The sequence below is a fragment of the Ovis aries genome, chromosome Y, assembly GCF_016772045.2.
Source record: "Ovis aries strain OAR_USU_Benz2616 breed Rambouillet chromosome Y, ARS-UI_Ramb_v3.0, whole genome shotgun sequence".
Lineage (NCBI taxonomy): Eukaryota > Metazoa > Chordata > Mammalia > Artiodactyla > Bovidae > Ovis > Ovis aries.
Genome location: NC_082741.1, coordinates 14774036 through 14798245, shown reverse-complemented (window position 1 = coordinate 14798245; position 24210 = coordinate 14774036). Strand labels below are relative to the sequence as shown.

General features: G+C 47.1%; 1 protein-coding gene across 1 annotated transcript; it reads left to right on the top strand.

Moving 5' to 3' along the window:
- Nucleotides 1–14222: 14222 nt before the first annotated feature.
- LOC132659078 (melanoma antigen preferentially expressed in tumors-like) lies at nt 14223–18587 on the top strand. Its single transcript, XM_060408734.1, has 4 exons — nt 14223–14258; nt 15598–15914; nt 16199–16804; nt 18011–18587. The coding sequence occupies exons 1-4, from the start codon at nt 14223–14225 to the stop codon at nt 18585–18587; spliced, it is 1536 nt and encodes a 511-aa protein (XP_060264717.1).
- The last annotated feature ends 5623 nt before the right edge of the window (nt 18588–24210 follow it).

Sequence of the window (24210 nt, the reverse complement as noted above, 5' to 3'; positions counted from 1 at the left end):
GGCCAATTAGCATTTTACAGCCCTTTTCTGATAAGGATAATAATATTGTTCTTCCCAAAGTCTGGTGCCACTCTGAAAAAGCACTAAAGTTACATTCTTACATAGCAAGAACACAACAATTTATAACAATGACAGAGAAGTACAGTGATTTATAACAAAGAAAAAATTCATTAACACAAAAGTCTAGTATTGCTATTTCTGCAACCTGATTACATTGATTAATATCCTCCCAGGTGCCTAAAAGAGAAATGATATGGGGGCCTGGCAGCAAACATTAACTCAACAAACTCTTCACCAAACTGATTCTTAACTGTAAAAGGCTCTATATCTTTAAGATATTTTAAGGTTTGTTCCTCTCATGGTTAGGGGCTGTAAACAATCACAAGTTGTAAAAGTCCTGGCAGACCGGTCAGTTAAGTTAGAGAGCCATCAAATGGGTTTAAACTGAGACATTATTTTTATATGCAGGAGACTGTTACCTGGAGCTCTGAATTAACTCTTTCGGGGATAGGCCCCTGTTATGTCAGAAGAGTATAGTATAGCAGACGGTAAACAGACAGATTTTGGTTTCAGGGTAGATGCTCAGGCAGAGGACCCCTTGAGACCTGACTCCCCTTGCCCATCAGGTCTCTCTACATGACTTTGTCATGGGTGGGATCTCCTGTGCTGGCCCCCAGCATCTTATCAAAAAGAGGTCATAAAATATCAACAGGCCTCCGGGCCAGAAGATAATGTAGGAAAAATAAGACTCTTGCAGGAAAGAACCTGATATTGATAAAAGTTAACACTGATTGAATGTTGAGTTGACTCTACATTTTTCGCTTTGCTCAATGTACAACTCAGGGTATAAAAGCCCTCTCTGAAAATAAAGTGACGGGCCTCCCTCGCTAAAGCTTGGTCACCCCGTGTCATTCATTCATTCATTCGCCAACATCGTCCATCCTTAAGGTATCCCTGGACTCTGCTGAGGCTGGACCCCAGCACTTTGGCATAGTCAATGAAGCAGAAATAGATGTTTATCCAGAACTCTCTTGCTTTTTCAATGATCCGGCGGATGTTGGCAATTTGATCTCTGGTTCCTCTGCCTTTTCTAAAACCAGCTTGAACGTCTGGAAGTTCATGATTCATCTATTGTTGAAGCCTGGCTTGGAGAATTTTGAGCATTACTTTACTATCATGTGAGAAGAGTGCAACTGTGCATTCATTTGAGCATTCTTTGGCATTGCCTTCCCTATGATTTTTAGCAATTACAAAAATTTCACTATTTGCCTGCTGAATGTTTTAATTTGTAGTTTACTGAGAATTAAGTTTTCCTTGCAACCCTGAGGGTACATGTGTATATACACTGACATGTCTATATACGCATCTTTTTCACATTACTACAAGGTGGGTTTTTTTTAACATATATGAATATATTTTAAATGATACTTTCTGTTTGCATGGTAAAAAATGTGAAATGTTTTAATTCTAGAAATCTGTTCCCCCAAATGAATATAGAATAAAAAGTAAAGGTATAAAAATATTCCTTTGAGAATCATTCCTAGTAACAGGACTTGGAAATGTTAAAAATATATATATTCATAACACTTACAAAAGGTGGTAAGAAAAACTTTATTCAAGGTAAGAGAACTACAGCAGGGTCTTATATTAGGGGAGAGAGATTGAGCTTGCGTCTGACTCCAGCATGGACACAGCTGGGATTTATAGCTAAGGAACAGGGTGGGTCCATGGAGCTGCAAAGAGAGACTGGGAGACTGAAAAGCAATGAAAAACAACAACAGCAGGGTGGGTGTCAGTGGATGGAAGCTAATTAAGAGGACCATAAGGGTGAGGGTAGATTCTGGCTCAACTGAGAGGATCATTCCTGAGGCTAGGCAAGGCTGATAAGATGTTGAGGTGAGTGGTAAGGAATTAGATCCGATACTGAGGGTGTTCAGATCAAGGGTAGGTTATTTTTACTAAACTGACATAGCAGATTCTGGCTTAGATTGGACTAAATTGGCAGGCACCCCTGGATAAAGACATTGCCCAAAGTTGGCAGTGCATTAATGAACTGCTGCATAACAAATTAGCCCAAACTAACAGCTTAAAACAATATTTCATACTGCCACTGAAAGTTGGGAATCCAGAAGTAATTCAGCTGAGTGTGCTGGCTCAGGGTTTCATGAGATTTCCATCATCAGAAGCCTTGGCATGGGCTGGTGGATTTCCTTCCAAGATGGCTTACTCACATAGCTGTTAAAACCAGTTTCCTTGCTGGCTGTTGGGAGAAAACCTAAATTTTTTCACGTGGGCCTCTCTACTGGGCTACCTGAGTGTTCTCAAGATATGACGAAGCTGGCATCTAGAGTGAGTGATCCAAGAGGATGAGCAAGGAGGCTGCAGTGCCTTTTATGACCTAGTCATAGACACTTCATTTTCATTTCTACAATATTCTAACATTAGAAGTGAGCCACTAAGTCCACACACATGTGAAGGGGAGTATAAAGTCCACCCTTGATGGAAAGGATTTGTGGACATAATTTAAAACCACACATAGCCAGAAGTTGTTTACATACTTATATGTGCCAAATTCATTTTCCTGACAATGCTTTCAAAGATTTTATCCATTATAGCATTAACTTGAAATACAGGACCTTTTCATATAAGTCAGGTCCAGATATGGATCAGGGTCCAGTTGTGCAGTATCTCAAGTGTTCAGTCGCCCAGTTGTGTCCTAATATTTATGACCTCATGGACTGAAGCACGTCAGACTTCCCTGTCCATCATCAACTCCAGGAGCTTTCTCAAACTCAAGTCCATTGAGTCAGTGATGCCATCCAACCATCTCATCCTCTGTCGTCACCTTCTCCTCCTGCTTCAATCTTTCCTGCATCAGGGTCTTTTCCAATGAGTCAGTATTTCTCATCTGGTAGCCAAAGTATTGGAGCTTCAGCTTCAGCATCAGTCCTTCCAATAAATATGATTTACTTTAGTATTGACTGGTTTGATCTCCTTGCAGTCCAGGAGATTCTCGAGTCCTCCTACACAACAGTTCAAATTATACAAGTGTAGTTCCTCTAGGCCTGAGGATCTGTGAACAAAATAGATGAGTTAATCTGCTCACTTTCATAGCCAAGACGCTCCTGTTCCAGAAAATGGAGGGGAGATGGGAGTCAATAGTAGCAATTCTGAAATCCCATGGGTTCTTGTTGGCAGTGCTTGAATTAGGATTCAAGGCCTGGAAGATTTCTAGGCTTCAGTATATGAATTTTTAATTCTGCCCTCTGACATGACTCCATTGCGTGAAAGGTGGGTAGTATATGGTTACCGTGAAACAACTGCCTAGCCTATTTCCTGCTTGTCGAAGGTAGAAGTACAGAGCTCTCTTATTTTGTACTATTGCTATACCTTTCAGTCCAAGCTGAACATAAATATGTTATCTTAAAAACTCGGTGTGTCTCCTGATAATCTTTCTGGTGTCCATCCCAAAGAACCCCACTGCAAATCCACAATCACATGTCTTCATAATAAGACCTACTCTGTCTTGTTTTTCTGCTGACATAGCTGAGAATAACACCCTGAAACTTGGTAAAAGTCCTATTGTGTGACTGAAATCATCTCTGAATGACACCCCTAAACTCTTTAGAGGGCATAGGCCTGACTAAATAATGACATGAAACATCCCATTCCAATTTCTGAGGCCTAACAGAGAATTTTACAGTCTCATTCATCTTTCAGTTCAGTTGAGTTCAGTTGCTCAGTCATGTCCAACTCAGCGACACCAGGCCTCTCTGTCCATTACCATCTCCTGGAACAAACTCACATCCATCGAGTCATTGATGCTATCCAGCCATTTCATCCTCTCTTGTCCCCTTTTCCTCCTGTCCCCAATCCCTCCCAGCATCAGAGTCTTTTCCAATGAGTCATTTCTTTGCATGAGGTGGCCAAAGTACTGGAGTTTCAGCTTCAGCATCATTCCCTCCAAAGAAATCACAGGGCTGATCTCCTTCAGAATGGACTGGTTGGATCTCCTTGCAGTCAAAGGGACTCTCAACACCACAGTTCAAAAGCATTAATTCTTTGGTGCTCAGCGTTCTTTACAGTCCAAATCTCACATCCATACATGACCACTGGAAAAACCATAGCCTTGACTAGTGGATCTTTGTTGGAAAAGTAATGTCTCTGCTTTTCAATATGTTATCTAAGTCGGTCATAACTTTTCTTCCAAGGAGTAAGTGTCTTTTAATTTCATGGCTGCAGTCACGATCTGCAGTGATTTTGGAGCCCAAAAAATAAAGTCTGACCCTGTTTCCACTGTTTCCCCATCTATTTGCCATGAAGTGATGGGACCAGATGCCATAATTTTTGACTCACCTTTAGAAACTTTAATAAAAAAATTAAGAACTGACATATAGGTGATGTACAATGTTATATTTAGACCACCTTACCCTAATGCCCTGAACATGATCTTTGCTTGAGAGCCATTAATTTTAGCATCTTCTGCCATCATAAAAGACTGGAAATTTTCCCAATCAGCAAGTTCTGTCTCCTTTTTAAAGTTTTTTTTTTTTTTTTTTCTAATTTCTCTTCACATTTTACTATAGCCAGCAAGAAGCCAGGAAACATTTTTGGCTCTTTCACTGGAAATATCCACAGCTAAATAATTAATTAGGTAGTTCCTCCTCCCAGCTCATTAGGTACATTTTTCACTTTTCATAAACTGCGGGTGTAGTGGACTTTCCTCTGCACACTCCCCAGGCTGTTTCCTCCTGGCTCTCCTTTCTGCCAGGCATTCTGGGTGCACCACTGTGATTCCACTTAGAACTTGCTCACTCAGTGAAATAACAGGGATCAGTACCCTGGCTTCAGTGCTTCTGCTGGCCAGAGTCTATGTACCTTTCCTGATGGCTTTCATGTTTTTGCTATCCAATTTCCATCACCTGGCTAGGTCAGTTCTGACAGCTCATACTCACAAGTGTACTGGCAGGCGCTTCTGCATGCACAAGTGCACACACATGCACATGTACACACTAACATCCCTGAGAGGAAACTTGCACATATGCAGAAGTACAAGCTTCTTTTCCAGGCACATGAATTTTGGTAACCACCTGACTTTCTTTGTCCTGGTTAAATTCTTTCACTTGCTCATGTATCATGTCAGGTTGCACTTCTGTGACTTATCCTCAAAGGTTACAAAATCTTGGCATTTGATCATGACTTGGGCCGAACTGCAGAGCATCAAGTAGGGTTGGAAGTGCTCGCCCTGGACAGCTGAGTGATATATGCCTGCATTCTGCATTCTCCCGTCACCTTGGACAGCTCTATGGTACCAGTCATGTTGGCCTGTTCCATTGCCTGTGCATTCCTTCAGGGGAGCAAAAACAAGGACCTCTGGGCTCACCTGACTTGGAGAACCGCTTTCTCAGTGTGCATCTATCTATGTCATTCCTTGTCAATTTGTGCCCCTGTTGCAAGCCTACCACGCCTTAGGGCCCACAACATTCTGAGTGAGGCCCCCTGTTCTTCCTATCTGTGTAGCTTTCTGTGTGCACCTACCTGTGCCCCTAAATGCCCCTTGGACACCAATCTACAAGGTGCCTCTTTCCATTTCCCCTACCCCACCACCACCCCACACCCATATCCCCACCCCATCCCACAGCCCTACACCCAACCCCACCGCACTCCCCCACACCACCACCAACCCCACCTTATCCCATCCCCAATCCCAACCCACGTCCACCACACCCCCACACCCCACCACACCCCCACCCATTCCACATCCCCACCCCTCCCACACACCCACCCCAGGCAGACCCATCGCTATCCCCATCCTTTCCTACCCCACCCCCACCTTTCCCTACCCTCACCTTACCCCCATCCAAATGCTCCTCCCCCGGAACAGACTGGTGGACATGGCTACAGGCACCACACCTCCCCCCTCTCTCCGAGCCCTCCCCACCTCTCCTGGACTCCCTATTCTTCCTACTGCCTAGCTTTCTGTGTGAACCTGTCTACCTGTACCTCCAAATGCCCCTTGGACACCCAGCTACAAGGGCCTCTTCCCACTTACCCTACCCCACCCCCACCCAAAACCCATACCTCCACCACAACCGTATCCCACCCCCACCCCACCTTCCCCCACCCCTCAACCCAACGCCCCCCACCAACCTAAACCCCAGTCCCCAACCCATCCCCCCCAACGAACCCCCAACTCCACTCCCACCCACACACTACCCCTCTACCCTACCCCCAGCCAGCCCTACCCCTCCCTGCTACTGTTGCTGCTAAGTCGCTTCAGTTGTGGCCAACTCTGTGCGACCCCATAGATGGCAGTCCACCAGGCTCCCCTGTCCCTGGGATTCTCCAGGCAAGAACACTAGAGTGGGGTGCCATTTCCTTCTCCAGTGCATGAAAGTGAAAAGTGAAAGTGAAGTCGCTCAGTCCTGTCTGACTCTTAACGACCCCATGGGTTGCAGCCCACCAGGCTCCTCTGTCCATGGGATTTTCTAGGCAAGAGTACTGGAGTGGGGTGCCATTACCCCCTCCCTACCCCACCCTAATGCGCCTACCCCACAACGCCATTCTGGTGGGTGTGGCCACAGACACCACCCCTCCCTATCTCTGCGTGTCCTCCCTCCCTTTCTGGACTCTCTGGGAGACTACACTCGCGATCCCAAGATCTCGTGAGATTTGCTCCAGGAAGAAACAGGACCTGGGTTGGTTGGGCCGCCTGTTTTCGGCATACTACAGAGTCACCGCTTCTCTCTTCTGAGCATTCAGCAGGGACCTTGTGCCAAGGCGCGGCTGCACAAACCGTAAGTTCCCGCCTTGGGTCCCCCGCTTTCTCACAAGGTGACCTTGAGCTAGCCCCTGGTTCACCCCCACAGACCCCCAGTACTATTTGCCTCCCTACAATGAGTTATTGGGCCGAGGAGTGGAGTAAAAGCCAAAGCGGGTGAGGAGCCAGACGCAGCCACATGCTCTTTGAAGAGGCCTGACCCTGTAGACGCAATATTCCAGCAAACCAGTGTCTGCCGCCACTTGGTTCTGGACATGGGCTCCCCTCTGGAGGTTCCAGGGCATGGTGGGCTTAGAAAGTGACCAAAATGGGGCTGCTGGACGGTGGTCGGTGTCCTTTGAGGAAGGGCCCTTGGACCTGAGCACCAGCTCAGCACTTCGATTGTCGGCTGGTCCAGCCATTGAGAAATTACTCAGATTTGGAGATAAGAGGGTCCTAGCACTCACATGGCGGGGTTGCCTCTCCAGTTTTCAGTTTATTCTCCGGCTTCCTAAATACACATGTTAACATACCATCGTCTTGGTTTTGGAGCATTTTGGTTCCTGTTCTCAGGCTTAGGAGGACATGGGTGACTGAGAGGATAGGAGACCAGGGAAACCGGGTGTTTGAGAACCTGAGGTCGTTGTGAACTGAACCAGTGTGGGTGGAAGTCATCTTCAGGTAAGCTGGTCCCCTTCACCACCTCTGGTGCCTCCTCCGTGCTAGTTGTCGTGGAGCTGGGTAGTGTCTGCGGTCTGAGGCCCTCAGGTCAGGAGGAGAATGAGCACCCTTTAGTTTCCCAAGTCATTTTCTTAAGAGACTTTGATCCTGCTGCTATCTTATAAGAGGAAGGTGCAGTGTGTTGGGGACCCATTCCCGAAGCCATGGTTAGGTTCAGAACTTGTGCTTGGGAGGCTGGTTTCAGACCCCAGACACTCAACCCCTGTATCGTATTAGATAAGGGCTGGGTGGTGAGTCCAGGGAAGTTTTTCTCTCCCTAAGTGTGGGACCCCTGGGAGTGAGGTGCTCCTGGAAAGAAAGCCCTCAGGCAACACAGTGAGTCCTCTACTTGCAGCTGGAGGCGGCAAGGGAGGCTGTGTGGCCAGACTGTAATGGAGAATGGAGAGAGACCCCAAGGGCAAGGATGATATAATGCACTGGGGGTCCTGGGTAGCCCTTGGCCACTGCTGATCCCAGCACACCTGACTGTAACTCTTGGTCACTGCTGTCTCCAGAGAAGAATATGTGGACCCTCTGTCCCAGCACTGCAGACTCTTGAGTGTCTGTGTCAGGACCAACTGGGGCCAGGACCCTGAGAGGAGGAAGATGTGCAAAGAGGAGGAATCAAGGTCATGAATCCAGGGAAATTCAGGGCAGAGGGAGAAAAGTGCCTGGGGCTGCCAGCCAGTCCCCTTCCTGTGCAGACAAAGTGTGATCAGAGCCCTGGCCATGGCAGAGAGTCCCTGAGCTCTGCTTCTGCAGTCATGGCACCGGACTAGGGCCCCCACACCCTTCATATCTCCTGCCTCACCTGTGGGAGGGGCCTCTGTGCACAGCTGCTCCCCAGATCCTGCTGGTGACACCCCATCAGTGAATCTACCTACTTGCCTCTGTGGAGGGCAGGCAGTACTGGGAGGTGTCGTTCTGGGAGATGGCCTGAGCCTGAGCCCTTGGAGGAGGGCTGTTGAGCTGAGGGTAGGTGTAAATCTAGGCCTTTCTGGATTTCTCCCCGAATATTGCACCATTACCCCATACTCCTGGATGACCTGGCACAGACCTGCTGAGTTCCTAGACTGGGGTGGGTGGTGGCACCTGAAAGGAGGCTCCTATTCTGTGCTCTAGTACTCCCTAAGCTTTTCACTGCCCACAAACAGAGTAGGGTATTCCAGTCTTCAGAGACTTTCCTGGGCACACTGCCCTACCAGACTGGCCCAGGGATGGCTTAGGGATACATGCACCTGGCCGGATGTATCATTCCTGTGTCACTCTCTGTATCCCCAGCCCTTACTTGTGAAAAGGGAAAACCACGGTAAGGCCCGTGTTGAAGATGTTTCAGTTTTTGGGGAAGAACCTGAGATGAAGAAAGTGAAACACTTGGTGATGTAAATTCTGCCAAATACGAGGTATTGTCATTTTAATTTAGAATCCAGCTTCAGGTTTTCATTCCCCATCCTCTGGAAAAACTTAAATAAAGAGCCTGCTTGTGACAACAGAAATGAAGATGTCTCAGAGGCAGTGATGCCAGCAAATGTTACTTCACTTGATAGTGATAAAGAAACTTGGAAATAGTATCAGGCCTGAAAGCACAAAGAATGAGACATTGGAAACAGATCCAGGCTTAGGAACTAGGGTGACAATTGGCTAGGATGTACATAGGAAAGATCCTCATCCTCAGTTGAAAGTTATGTGCTGAGAAGAAAGGAATCAGAGTTGAGAGGACTCCTTGCTGACGTTTCTGCAAAGTAATGAAACACTTTAATTCTCATTGCTTAAGATCACAGAGTACTAAAAAAAAAAAAAAAATATTTACTATTTTTATTTCTCTAAACATTTACAACCAGTCAGTCCTAAAGGAAATCAACCCTGAATATTCACTGGAAGGGCTGATGACGCTCCAAATCTTTGGCCACCTAATGCGAAGAGCTGACTCACTGGAAAGGACTCTGACGCTGGGAAAGATGGAAGACGAGGGGAAGGGGATGACAGAGGATGAAATGGATAGATGGCATTACTGACTCAACAGACATGAATCTGAGCAAATTCTGGGAGGAAGTGAAGGACAGGGAATCCTGGTGTGCTAAGGTTCATGCGGTCTCAAAGAGTCAGAAAGGGCTGAGTGACTGAACAACAACAAGCATTTACAACAGTTAGTGTAACAGGTTTCTTAACTTTAAAAAATATGGACTGGCCTGGAAAAATATCATAATTGTGCCTTAGATTATGAACTTTGGCTTTTCAGTTTCAGCATGAGTGGTCTCCCTGGTGTCCCTGCTCCACCACGCAGATCAGGTTTGCCTATCATTATTTTTGTGGCTTGCTTGCTTTTCATTTGTTTAGACACCCTGAGTGGAAAATGATGGCTTTTTTTTTTCAGTCTAACTGAGATATTAATCGAATTTACATATATCCCTGATTAAGATTTCTAATGGTTCAGCATCATGAGTCCACTTACATCCATCCTGCAGTTATGAGCGTAGTAAGTCTAGTGAACATTAATTTCATATGGATACAAAATTAAATAGAAAAAAGTAATTTTGTTTTGATGAAAACTCTTAGGGTTGACTCTATTAACTTTTATAACTAACATAAAACAACATTTGTTATACTTGTGTTGTGTGTCACCTACCTCATACATATTTGTAACTAGAAGATGAACATGATAGTTTCACTAGGTGTCCCTCACAGTCACCAAGAATGATGCGCCCGCAGCCACTTTGTAACTATTAGAAACATCCCCTCCCAGGCTGCCCTCACCAACTTCTCTCTGAGCCTCTCTAATCTGTGTGTCCAGTCTCAGTGCTCCCTCCATCTCACCTTGGAAATAGGAAGGGGAAACAGCCACTGGCATGTCACCTAGGCAAAGAGAAACAGAGTCGGACCCTGTGAAACCATTAGGTGTTGTTTCCAGGGCTCCCAAGAGCTCTGGCACCACAGTGCTTTACATCTCATGATGGAACAAATAGCCGCAAGTCATTCACCTTAAAACCTAAATAAATAAACAATTGGCCAAGCAGAGGTATAGAATTGGTGTAGAATTTATAGACTCAGTTTATAGAGGCAGTTTTCTGTAACAGGTTAACCAGGGGTATCCTCTACTGCACATTAATGAAGTCTCCTTTATGTACAGTTGGGAAGGTCCCCTGGAGTCAGAAATGGCAACCCACTGCAGTATTTGTGCCTAGAGAATCCCAAGGACAGAGGAGCCTGGTGGGCTACAGTCCACTGGGTCACAAAAGTCAGACACATCTGACTGACTAACACTTAATACTAGAAAGAAATTAGGTGACGAAGTGCTAGAAAAGGAATGATTCATTAGAATAGGACACTTGGCAGATTCACAAGCCTTGTGCTTCCCTAAGTACTCAGTTACACTTTCACAGTCAGAGGAAGAGGAGAGGGGGGAAGATCATCTTTTTCTTTAGTAGACAACACATTTCCATCATCACTGCCTCCGCCAGGTAGGGCAGGCAAGTTTAGTTTTCCTGCTCTATATGGTCAGGCTAGGACTATGATAGTTCACTTCAGTTGCTCAGTAGGACTGCAGCACACTAAACTTCCCTGTTATATTACTTGGGAAAGTTATTTTCAGGTCTCAGTACAGTGTAGGTCTTTCATTTTGAAAAGTCGCCTTTCCATAAGAGATTGTGTTTTGTATGCACAGAGTCTGTTTGGGGGAGTCATTAACTTGATGACCACTGGTAAGGTTGTAGGTCTTGTTTTCTGCTGTAGTTTTAGTGTTTAGGGTTCACATTCTGGATAAAAACGTGTCTTAGGGGCCAAAGAGCATGTTTTGGGGGTTACTAAGTCATGGAGCTCACTAGGCAGGAGGAACGTCTCATGCCACCAGTCTTTGATTGTTTTGGGCCATGTATCATGCGCTGTAGCATGGTGTTATTGCTAGCAAGTTAGCTTGATTTAAGCAAGGCAACCTGGCTTTGATGCTAAGCAACTTGTTTTGCTTTATGAATCAAGCTAGCCTATGTGTTGCAGAATTTTCTTATTAATTTCTTGAGTGTCATTGTGGTCTCCCAAAACCCTGTAAAGTTTCTTCTCTATCTACAGTTCCCTAATGCAGTATCAAGCTAACTGTTTGGGCATTCTGTTCTCTTATTCTATCCCTACCACCTAGGGACACTCCCAGCCCCCAAGTGCAGGCTGCAGTGCCCTCAGTGATCTTGATACCACTCCAGGAAATGAGATGCAGCTCTGAGAGCCAGGAGACCAGGCTCCTAGTTCTGCTGTCATTTCCTTCCTCCCCCTAGTTCTGGGCTAGCCCCTGCTGTCCTATCTCCCTGGTGCGGACCCTCAAACTCCCACCCCCTGCCCACTCCACCCTACTGCTGCTTTGCCTGTAGAAGAACCACCCTCAGGAGTAACTGGCTAGAGTTAGGATGACCTGGACATCTGGCAAGTCTTCACTGGGGAGGAAGAAGGAGGGAGCCTCTTTTGTTGAGGTCTAGATGCCATTGAATCTGTTCTTGCCAAGGACAAGAAGAGGCAGAGTGGGCTCATAGAGAGGGTAAGAAGAGATATCACTCCAGAGTGGAGGGAGGACAGACATACTGGAACTCCAGGTGTGATCTCATCTGCTGGGGTCTGAGTCCCCAGGGCTTCTTGTCAGTCTGGGGCCTCTAAGGACCAGCCAGGCTGTGGTCTTCCTCCAGAAGCCAGGGAGGGTCATCTTCCAGCATTTCTAGTGTGTGTTTGGGCACAGATGCATTCCAAAGAGCCCCAGGAAGGGCCTCAGGAGCAAATGCATTGCAGTCACAGAAGGAATTCTGCAACTAGAGAGGGAATGAGCTCTTCCCACCCCGAAATGAGCTCAGAGGCTGCACTAGACTGTGCAACAACAACAACAAAAAAAGGTAGAAATGCCCTCAGGTTGACTGGGTCCTTGGAGTCATCCTGGGTTGACCTTACACTGGCCAGGAATAACTCATCTTCATGCAGATGAGCCCCTAGTACTCTGTGCCCAGTGAGTCCTCTGCACAAACAGACTGTGTGGAGCTGGAGGTGGACAGAGGCCTGTCCCATGCCTTGCTTGGAAAGACTTTTTGGCTGATACTTCCTGTTTTTAGATCATTTGAAGACAGTAGTCCCTCTTGCATCCTTAGATCTCCTGGATCCTGAGTTCCCATGGAAACATCCCAAGCTTAGACCTCTGCTATTTCCTGTTTGCCCAACCCCCTGTGAAGTTGGCTAGCTCTTCCGAATGTTCAGTGGGGCAGATCTATCCATCTATTTTTGCCCAAGTGTGTCTTCTGGTTTCTCCTTCTTAGAGTATGACAGTGTCCTGCCTCACCTCATGACAATGCCTCAGGCTCACCAGGCTGTAAAGGAAACTAGGGGTGAATTTTGGCTTCTCTCTGAAAGTCATTTGAGGTACTGGTGGAAAGTGCCAGCGTCATCATGGCTGATACTTTATCAGGGACTCGATGATTGTCTATATTGCTAAACCTGAGCTTCTGCAGCTGATTGGTCAAGCTGATTGCTGGAAGTCAAAATGCCCACAAGGCACCTTCCAGTTTAACCCAATTTTAGGGTTTTAACTCTATTTAAGGGACAGCTATATCTCTGTTTGCTGACGGGGATGGTAGGAATTTGGTGAATATCATCTTTAGGAAGTTACCAAACTATGGAGTATCCTTCAGGTAAGACCAACTTCTTACCTTCCAAATAGAAGAACTCTTGGGGCATCACAATGCCAGGCGTGGAGAGGTTCCATCTGTCTGTGTTCTGAGACCACAGCAGAACCAGCATGTCAGCCAACCCAGCAGGGTCTTCACCCAGACCCTTTGATGCAGGCTTTGCAAATCAACAGGGAGAAAGTCCATGTGGCTACCTGTGCTTAATGCAGAGCAAAGGAAAAACTGAATTGTATTTGTGGGCTTCAAATTGAGGTCCCATCAGAATCTGTGTAAGTGAGAGCCTTAGGGGAGGGAGAGGAATGGGGGGAGGTGGGTGGGTTTCAAAGGTGCTTTACATTCCTTTTTTCACTGGCACTGAGGGAAGGTCAGGTTACCCAGCTACATTGGGAAGGAGCCTTTGAAGATCATGGTGAGGATACAGGTCACTGGACAGAGCCTAGGCTGGGGTATGCAGGGGGACACTTGAGCCTCCGGTTACAGCTGTTTGCTGACACAGATTTGTGTTCTTGGCCCACGTTTATTTCCCTTCAGGAGATCCCACGGCCCTAAGCCCTCAGTGGCTTTCAGGTAGAACAAGGCATATTCCAGGTTTGGCCAGCCAAAAAGGTTCCATCCTCTCCTAACCCACGTTCCTAAATTTAATCTCTTTAACTTCTTTGCCTCCAGGGAGGGAAGAAGTGTGGATCTTGGGTTTGCCCTGAGTTTATGGGATCCACCTGGTCTCTCTTTAGCCACTGCCTCTTCTGGCAATTTCTCAAGCCTAGCCTAAGAAAAGTCTTTGAATTCGTCCAAACAAAACACATTTGTCTTGGGTACTTTCCTTGGTTTCATTACAAGTGTCTAGTCTCTCTGTTCTCCTGGCCAGCTCCTATGTGTCATTTTGACCTGCCAGGGAAGCCTGGCCCCTCAAAATCTGGAGGACTCATCATCCTTCCATTACACACCTCTGTTCCCCTGTGAACAGGCACATGTGTTGCTGTCTGATGTGTAAGTAACAGTGTGATTCTCGGAAATCTTACTTTGTTTCTTTTTCTTCTGGGGTGACACCACCATCCGCACAAAGCTGTCTGAACGTGAACATTTGGGTGATTTTGATGTGGCCCAAACTCCCACAACGAATGTACCTTCAGGTTGGTTTTCTTCTTTTATATTTTGCTGTATTTTGCTAACCTATTATGAACAGACATAGGATCCCATAAATTGTATGTAGTGAGAAAGTAAAAATCCCACTCAGACATAGGTGAATGGAGATCTAGTAGTAAGAACACTTTAGCCAGAAATGGAAATTTCAGCCAGAATCTGAAAAGTGTGCCCTGCAAGGATAAGAGGGTTTCAGGACTGAGCACACTACTCCATGCTGGAGCCTTGGGCTCTGACAGCTGTACCTGCCAGGATCTTCATGGGACAAGCCGTGCAGGCCACAATCCTGTAGAGAATTTTCTTTGCATTTCCATTTACATTGGCAGTTGCACACTTTGCTTTTCTTCTACATGCAGTTTTTCATTTCTGCCAGACAGTTCGGTTTCTTCTCTGATTTTCGCCTCTCGTACAGACCGTTAAAACTATTTCTTAACCAGGTAAAATTTGGCCAGGTAGGGGTGGGGGGGTTGGGGTAGGTTGTGGTGAGAGTGAGGGGATGGAGCCATACCGAACGGCATCTGGGGTCATAGTTCCCTGGTGGGGATAGAACTTTTTCCCCTGCATTGAAAGCAGAGTTCTCCTCACTGAACTGCCAGGGAAGTTCCTAGAATTGATTTAATGAAAAACATCTAATTAGGAGGAATTTTGGGGTGACATTTTACATTTTAGTTTGTGACAGTGATAATACATATTATTTTATAGTTTTGTGATTTTACTAGTTTAAAGAATTTTGGGGGTTTCTTTTCATTTTAAAAGCTAAAAACTGTTTCTTAATTCCATGGAATACAAAAAAAAAATATCTATAGAATACTTGAAAAAGTGGAGACTTTATTCTGAATGTGAGCACTTTGCTCCACTGACCTGAATGGTAACAACATTTGTAGAAGAGACAGGCAGTGATAGGTATGTCTTTTTATTAAGGGACATAACAGCACCCAGTGCATGAGTTATTGGTTGGAGTTTAGAGACAGGCTGTGTTGGGCTAAACTCCTTATTCCTGTTTTTAGCCCTTGAGTAATAATCAGAAGCTTTCTCTGAAGAGAGTGAGGTCAGCTGTCAGACTCCTTGGTATCTACCGGCCAGCAGGGCTGGAATTAAATGCAGCAGCTGGTAGATATGGGATGGGGCAAGAGGTCAACTTGTCTGTTTGTTGCTGCCTAGAGAGATGCTTGTCCACGTGCCACTGGGGCCAAAGCTGTGATTTTGTGGCCAGAGGATGTCTCTGACCCTGCTTGGGTTCCCTGAGGGTGGAGGGACAGTAGGGTCTCCCCAGTTCCTTGACCGGAGAAGGACTGGCCCCGCTCCGCTTGCTCTCTGACATCCTCCCAGGACTCGTTCCGGAGTAGGTTCACGACGGGCATCGGGGCCCCACCCAGACTCCTGGAGCTGGCTGGCCAGAGCCTGCTGCAGAATGAGGCCTTGGCCATCATGGCTCTGGAGGAGCTGCCCATTGAACTCTTCCCACCGCTGTTTATGGCGGCCTTTGCTGGGAGGCACACCAAGGCCCTGAAGGCGATGGTGCAGGCCTGGCCCTTCCCCTGCCTCCCACTGGGGGCCCTGATGAAGGACCACCCGCCTCATCTGGAGACATTTCAGGCTGCACTCGACGGCCTGGACGTCCTGCTTTCTCAGGAGGTCCGCCCCAGGTAAGGAGGACCTGGCAGACTGGTGAGGCCTGGGGATGTGAGCATGATGCAGCCAGGGCAGGAGGATGAGGGGTCACCTGGGAACAGGTGATCGGGTGTACCGGATGGGTTGAGGGGGAGGGGGCACAAAAGTCACGTGGGCCAACGCCCAGTTTCCTTTAAAGTGGGGATCAAGGCAGGTCCGGAAGATGGAGGAGCTGTGGTGTGAGGAGTGCAGAACGCTTGCGGGGTCCTGGTGACCATCAGACTCTGCACAGCTCAGCATGTCCCCCATGGCCCTACAGGCGGTGGAAGCTGCAGGTGCTGGACTTACGCCGGAACACCCATGAGGACTTCTGGACCCTGTGGTCTGGCATCAAGGCTAGCGTTTGCTCACTGCTGGAGCCTGACCCGATCCAGCCCATGCAGAAGAGCCAAAGGGTGGAGTCACAGGCAGTACTAAAGCTGGTGCGGGCCCCTGTGGAGGTGCTGGTCGACCTGTGCCTCAAGGAGGACACCCTGGATGAGACACTCAGCTACCTGCTGAAGAAGGCCAAACAGAGGAGGAGCCTGCTGCACCTGCGCTGCCAGAAGCTGAGGATCTTCACCATGCCTATGCAGAGCATCAAGAGGATCCTGAAGGTGGTGCAGCTGGACTCCATCCAGGACCTGGAGGTGAACTGCATCTGGAAGCTGGGCACACTGGGCAGGTTTGTGCCGCATCTGGGACGGATGGGAAATCTGCGCCGGCTGCTGCTGTCACGCATCCACATGTTGCCGCGCACCACCCCGGACCAGGAGGAGCACTTAGTCGACCAGCTCACCACCCAGTTCCTGAACCTGCCCCACCTGCAGGAGCTCTACCTAGACTCCATCTCCTTCCTCGAGGGGCGCCTGCACCAGGTGCTCAGGTGAGGCGTGGTGAGAGCTCTGCAGACCAGAATGCCCTCGTTTCGTTACCCTCGGGGTGTTTACTTTGTGCCCGCTGGGGACATTGCCAGGGTGCATGGGCTGCTCATAAGTCCTCACGATGCTGCCACTGTGTCCCCGGGCATTTTGTCAGGTCACCTCCCTGGTTCGGGTCAGAGGCATGGCCTAGGTTAGATGCTGTTAAAGGGGATTTCTTGCTGGGAGTCCACATAGTATGGGTCAGGTGAGATGCTCTTGGGAATTCTTTCCGAGAGAGTGATCTCTTAGCTGAGATGATTGCAGATAACTAAGCGAGAAGGATATTGGTACATCAGGCATGAGATTTGAAGTCCGCAGCTCTGTCTCCCTCCCACTTGCCGCTTCTGTCCTGAGCTATTTTAGGCTCCAGGTGAGCTGTGGGAAGTGGGTGATTCTGGAGATGACAAGCAGGAATCAGGATGGGGAAATTGTGGCTCATAAGCAGTCCAGAGAAGAGAAAAAATCAAATGAGAATCATTGTTGAAGTGGCTGCAATCTCTTTAACTCTAAATTACAATTAGTATTTTGCTCTAAGACTTCTGAATACATAGGAAATCCTCAGTAAGAGGTTATTGTTCTGCTTTGAACACAGTGATAAAAGCTGAGAGGATGCAGCCTAGTCTGTCTGTATGAATGAGTTACATTGATTCCCTTTTTGGCAGCTGCAAACTCCAGGCATTAGGAATAAATATATTCACAGAAACCAGAAGAAAGAAAGGAAAAAAAAAAAAAAAGAATTGTAGGTGGTGATGGACAGTTTGTGGCCCCTGAATATCTGGGGGATATTCACCCAGGGATCATCTGTAACTGCTAGGATCCAGCAGCCTATGTCCACTGCATCTAGCCTGCTGTTTAATTCAACTAGTCGTGTCCTGTAAAAACATCTTAATTCCTGCGAACCAAATACTAGTAAGCTGAAATAGGCAAATAACATTTGTTTACTGTTTGTTTCCCACATTGAAAATAATTCATCATTTTGTGCATGGGGAGGTCATACCTATGTGAGCATGACCTTTCCCCCAGAAGACACCCTGCCTTCCTATCAAGAAGGTTAGAGGCCAGCTTCAAGCCAGTGAGATGCCCTGTGTTCCAGTGAAACAGGCCTCTCCTCCCCAGTTCCTCTGCCCGCCACCTCCCACCCTGGGACTGACTGCCCTGTCTCTTGCCAGGTGCCTGAAGACCCCTCTGGAGACCTTGTGGATCACCAACTGCCTGCTTTCAGAGTCAGACCTGATGTACCTGTCGCAGTGCCCGAGCATCAGCATGCTGAAGGACCTGAGCCTTAGTGGGGTCAACCTGACCAGCCTCAGCTTGGAACCTCTGCAGGTCCTGATCGAGTGGACCTCGGCCACCCTACAGGACCTAGACCTAAATGAGTGCGGCATCATGGACACCCAGTTCAGTGCCCTCCTGCCTTCCCTGAGTTGCTGCTCCCAGCTCACTACCTTCAGCTTCTGTGGCAACCCCATCTCCATGGCCGTGCTGGAGAGCCTACTTCAACACACCATGGGGCTGAGCAAGCTAAGCCACGTGCTGTACCCCGCACCCCTGGAGAGCTATGAGGATGTGAATGGCACTCTGCACCTGGGCCTCCTGGCTGAGCTTCACACCCGGCTCAAGCAGCTGCTGTATAAATCTGGGAGGGCCAGCATGGGCTGGGTCAGCGCCAGCCCCTGTCCACACTGCGGTGACCAGATCTTCTATGACACTGAGCCCATCCTGTGCCCCTGCTACATGCCAGCCTAGCCCAGCTCACGAGTTGCAGGCTTTGTCCCCCGCACTGGGACACTGCCACCTAGACCTTACTTCATCTAGAAGGAACTCAAACCATGGTTTCAGACAATAGTTCACTGCATGCTGGCAAAGGAAAGGTGATTTAAAGTGGGCATGGGGGGAGGGCTTGGTGGGATTTTTGGAGAGATGTGTTCCTACAAAGTTAGAAATGTGAATCTGAATTTTGGAGGGGGAATTTTGGGCTTGGGAGGTTGATGGAGTCGTTACCCCTGTATTGGATTGTTACAAATAAATAAAGGGAACTTCAGTGTCAATCACTGGGTGTCCTCTGTGATCTGTGACCATGATTCTCCCCTTTAAATTAATGACTTCCCTGTTGATGTTTAAGTTAAAGGGCCTGAACATGAATGGGTTCTAGATGCTCTCTGATAGGCAAGGATCAACTACAGGAGTTCAGGGCAGTATTTACCTGTGGTTCTCATTTCCAAGGCATCCACCTCCTCACTTATTTCTGAGGCTGTTCAATCTGTCATCATATACAAGGTGCATCCTTAGGGCTTGGAACGAACTAAGTGTCCAGAAGTGAGCATGGCTGGAGAGAACCTTCTTCCAAGGGACCTTTGCTGCTAACCCTGGACTCAAGCATTTTCCCCAGTGGAGCCAGTAGGTGTAAAGCCTCCATCTCGGACCCTGGGCAGTGCCAAGATGGTTTCACTGTGCAAAGCCAGACCAGGAGTCCTCGGGGATATTCAACAGTAGACTATCTGGAACCTCTGGGACCCACCAGCCTTTGCACACCTTTCTACTGCTCAGCCATATCTGACTCTTTGGAACTCCATTGATTGTTGCCTGCCAGGCTTCTCTGCCCATGGAATTCTACTGGTGAGAACACTGTAGTGGATAGCCGTTCTCTTTTCCAGGAGATCTTCCCAACCCAGGGATTGAACTTGGGTCTTGTTCCTTGCAGGCAAATTCTTTGCCATCTGAGTTGCCAAGGAAGCCTCCAGTTTGTAAGAGACAACCCAGCATCACTGAATCCATTGTCCAAATGTGCTTTTATGCCACTAATATTCCCACAGGCTATATTTTGTTTTTACATTAATCAAAACTTTCACATACATTCATTTATTCAAAGGCTGACAGAAATCCATTCCCAATTGTCAAAAAAGTCACTTCTGAGTTGAGTATTTCAGTGTTGAGTGTAACTTTGCATTTTTCTCCTTGGTGTGATTCATCTGGAACTTTTTTTTTTTTTTACTTTAATCCTTAAGTTTTTACCTTAAGCCACATGGTAAAGATAAATTTTCTTCCAAATCCTAGTTATCTGCCAACCTGGCAGCACTAAGGCTTTTAACTAATTTTCGTTTCCCATCAGAGCTCTTTGCTGAGACCAAGTCCTCTAAGATTCAGAGAAGATATAGCAACTAAACAAAATAAGAGCACCCCTTCAGAGTGGAGGGCTCCAACTATACCCCTTTTTGTGACCAAAGGAGTTGGGACCAGCATGGACCAGCAAAATTTTTATCTAGGAATGTCCTGGAAATGAGTGTCACCTTGATTTGAGTTTTCCTGGTGGCTCAGATGGGACAGAATCCACCTGTAATGCAGGAGACTTAGGCTTAGTCCCTGAATCAGCAAGATCCCCTGGAGAAAGGAGTGGCTACCCACTCCAGTATTCTTTCCTGGAGAATTCCATGGAGGAGGCTGTTGGGCTACAATAATGGAGTCACAAAGAATCAGACAGGACTCACTAACACTTTCACTTCACCTTTAATACTGTGGGTAAGCAGGTGGTACAAGTTGTCATTGATTGAGTTTTTTAATGTTTCATGGTCCTTTAAGTTTTGGTCCCTCTCTATCCCACCCTTGGATGTAAGCTGCGAAACCATCCTTTCATGATTTCTTACCCAGGGAATTAGAACTGAGAGCAAAAGCAGCAAGAAGCCAGATGCTCCACATTGATTAGGTGAGGGTGAAGGTGGAGAGTGAAAGAGCCGGCTTAAAAATAAGTATTTAAAAAACTAAGATCGTGGCATCTGGGCCCATTACTCCATAGCAAATAGAGGGGAAAATGGTGGAAGTACTGACAGATTTCCACTTCTTGGGCTATTCAATCACTGAAATGGTGATTACAACCATGAAGTCAAAAGATGGTTGCTTCTTAGCAGGAAAGCTGTCACAAACCTAGACAGTGTGTTGAAAAGCAGAGACGTTATTCTACTGACAAAGGTCTCTTTAGTCAAGGCTATGGTCTTCCTAGTGGTCATGTATGGTTTTGAGAGCTGGACCACAAAGAAGGCAGAGTGCCAAAGAGTTGTTGCCTTTGAGTTGTACAGGTGAAGACTCCTGAAAGTCCCTTGAACAGCAAAGAGATCGAACCAGTCAATCTTAAGGGAAATCAACCCTGAATACTTGTTAGAAGGACTGATGCTGAAGCTGAAGGTCCTCTGTATTGGCCATCTGATGTGAACAGCTGACTCACTGGAAAAGTCTCTGATGCTGCACATGATTGAGGGTAGAAAGAGAAGAGGGCAACAGAGAATGAGATTGCTGGATGGCATCACCAATGCAATGGATATGAACTTGGGCAAACTTTGGGAGCTAGTGAGGGACAGTGAAGTCTGGCATGCTGCAGTCCATGGGGTTGCAAATACAACTTGGCAAATGAACAACAGTCTCTTGATACAAAGCTGTCCCAGGAAGAGTAGAAGAGGACATGATTTGTGAGAACAATGGAAACACCAAGCTCTCCCCTACTGATGGAAGAAATTGGTAGAGGATGACCACCAAGATTAGTGGCCTCTTGAAAAGTGTGCCTTCTGGCCACCTTTTAGAGTGCACTTCTCACACAGCCCTGATCTGTAGGTCAGCAGGCACCTGCCTGTGTCCTGAGGGCCTGATCTCCTGGGTACCAGGTTCTCAGTTGCTGTGAGATGCCCAGCCCTCTTGGTGGACACTCAGCCTGACCATATGTCACTCCATGGCCACAAGCCACAAGGAGCTTCCTGCTTGTCCATAGCAATGGACTGGACTGGAGTTGGCATTGGGGTTGTCCATGGAAGGAAAAGTGGGAACAGGCCATATTTGTCTTTCTTTTTTGGTCTCTTCTGTTGGTCAGCCAACACAAACTGCAGGGTCTTAGTTCCCCAACTAAGCATAGAATCAATGCCCTCAGCAGTGATAGTGCACAGTTCTAACCACTCCAGGACTACAAGAGATTTCCCAGTAGGTCATTTCTTGACCCTAGCAGACGGCCCAGAAGTCTGACATTGGCTGCTGAGAGGCAGCCTTCTATGCATCAGGCTTTTATGACGTCACCAAATAGCCCTCTCTCCCTGACCTCTGGGAGCCCTGTGACCATTGTCCATATCATAGAAACTTCTGGAGGTAGAGAGGACTGAAGGACAATGTACCCCCTCCCCACTGTAATTGTTTCCTAGCTACAGACCCAAATGCCTTCCAATAAATTCATCTGCTGTCAACACATCTACATAAAGCATGTTGTCCTCCTTCCTGGAAACCTTCTCTGAAGAAGAGGTTGAACTCATGTCCCCTGCTTCTTCCTAACCTAACATGTGAAGTCTTTCTGTACATCTGGTGATAAGCATCAGTGTATTCTGCTGGACAGCTGTGAGATTCCACCCTCCCGCCTTTTTTTCTTTTTTGGGTAAAAGACATAGTCCGCTTCACATCCAGGATGGTTTGAGCACAGTCCTTGCTCTGTTCTCAAAGTTCTGTACCTCACAGTCTAGGAGAGAAGTAAAAATAGTTGGGGCCATAAGAGAGTTGGGTGGGGACCTTTAGTAGCAGTGGCCTGCAAGAAGTGGTCCAAAGGAGCAGGCTGCATCCTGGATAATCTGGGTGGGTAAGAATTTGTTGATGGGTGGGAGTCACCTGGGAGATGAGTCATCACCTGCATACACCCTACCTGTCCTGAAGGTGAGCATTCTCTAGGGACTCCTGATATAAAGAACCTGTTAAGGTACTAAAGTGGCCACCAGAAATACCACAGACTTAAACAACAGGAAATTGTTTTCTCCCAGTTTTGGAGTCCGGAAGCCCAGAATCAAGGTGTTGACAGTGTGGTGTTTCTGGAGTTCTCTTTCTTTGATGTGCAGACAGCTGTATTCTCCTCTCCTCCTGTCCCATTATGTCCAAGCATCCTTGATGTCTTGTGTGTCCCAATTTCCTCTTTTTCTTTTTTGTTCTCACCATGCTTCTTCACTTCTGGGTCTTCGTTTCCAGACCAGGGATGGAACTTGGGCCCTTGGCAGTGAAAGCTCTAAGCCCTAACCACTGGCTTTTCAGGGAATTCCCCTTTCTCTTTTTATATGGAAAACCATCAGGTTTGGACTAGGCTCACCGTAGAGACCTCATTTAAACTTAGTCACCTCATTAAAAGTATTATCTCCAAATCTGATTACATTCCAAAGTGTTGGGGGGGGTCAGGATTTCTGCAGATAACTTTTTAAATGAATTGATTTATTTGACTGCACCAGGTTTTAGTTGTGGCATGTTGAGTCTTCTGTCTTCCTGGCAGCATGTGGGATCTAGTTCCTTGACCAGGGACTGAAGCCCAACCCCTTGCACTGGGAATGCAGCGTCTTAGCCACTGGACCTTTGTGAAAGTCCCCTCAACCTATGGATTTTGCAGGACACAATGAAGTCCAAAACAGGGTTGATGGTAGGGTGATTTGCCTGGCTACACATTTGCACCATACCTGCTCATTAGAAAAATCTGAGAGCTTTAATAACGTTGACTCCCTGGTCCCAGTTGTGGAGATACTGATTCTGTGGGTATGGAGTAAGATCCGCAGAATCAACCAGAACATCAGTATTTTTCAAAAGCTTTCTAGTACTCATGTTTAATATGGACACCTTAAGCAGCCTGGGCAACACCTGGGGCTTGTGAGAAACTCAGACTCTCAGGCCACACCCACAACTGTTGGATGATAAAGTGTTTTTGAATAAGACATGTAAGGCAATTCACTGATGGTTAAGAAGCACGGCCCAGGAGATCTGAAAGTATGGCTCAAACTGAGAAATTTGGATCCAAATCTCTGGGCTTTGCTTATACCCTAACTTCCTTCAATACAAAGGACATCTAGAAGCCCCAAGAGAGAGTGTGCCAGTCCTAGAATCTCTAAAGGGTGCTGGGGAGAATGCAGCTCCCAGCTCAAGCAACAGCCTCTGATGGGTGTATTGAATTTCCAGTGACCTGCTCTTCCCAAGGCAAGTGCTCAATGTGTCACATGAAAAAAAAAAAAAAAAAATCCTGACCCTCAATCCTCAGGGTCTCCTGAAGGAGTAGATTCTTGAGTGCTTTAAACATGTTCTTATTGTTGTTTGGGCTCCCCTTGTGGCTCAGCTGATAAAGAAGCTGCCTGCACTGTCGGAGACCTGGGTTTGATCCCTGGGTTGGGATGATCCCCTGGAGAAGGGAAGGCTACCCACTCCAGTGTTCTAGCCTTGAGGATTCCATGGACTGTATAGTCCCATTGGGTCGTGAAGGACCAGACACAACTGAGTGACTTTCACTTTCACTGTTGTGATTTAGTTGCTAAGTTATGTCTGACCCTTTTGTGACCCCATAGACTATTGCCTGCCAGGCTCCTCTGCCCATGGGATTTCCCAG

Bases quoted from the DNA above. Each gene is read 5' to 3' on its own strand.
- LOC132659078 (XM_060408734.1), top strand. From the start codon at position 14,223: ATGTGGCCCAAACTCCCACAACGAATGTACCTTCAG. The intron at 14,259-15,597 runs GTTGGTTTTCTT...ACATCCTCCCAG, and splicing joins CACAACGAATGTACCTTCAG to GACTCGTTCCGGAGTAGGTT. The intron at 16,805-18,010 runs GTGAGGCGTGGT...GTCTCTTGCCAG, and splicing joins CGCCTGCACCAGGTGCTCAG to GTGCCTGAAGACCCCTCTGG.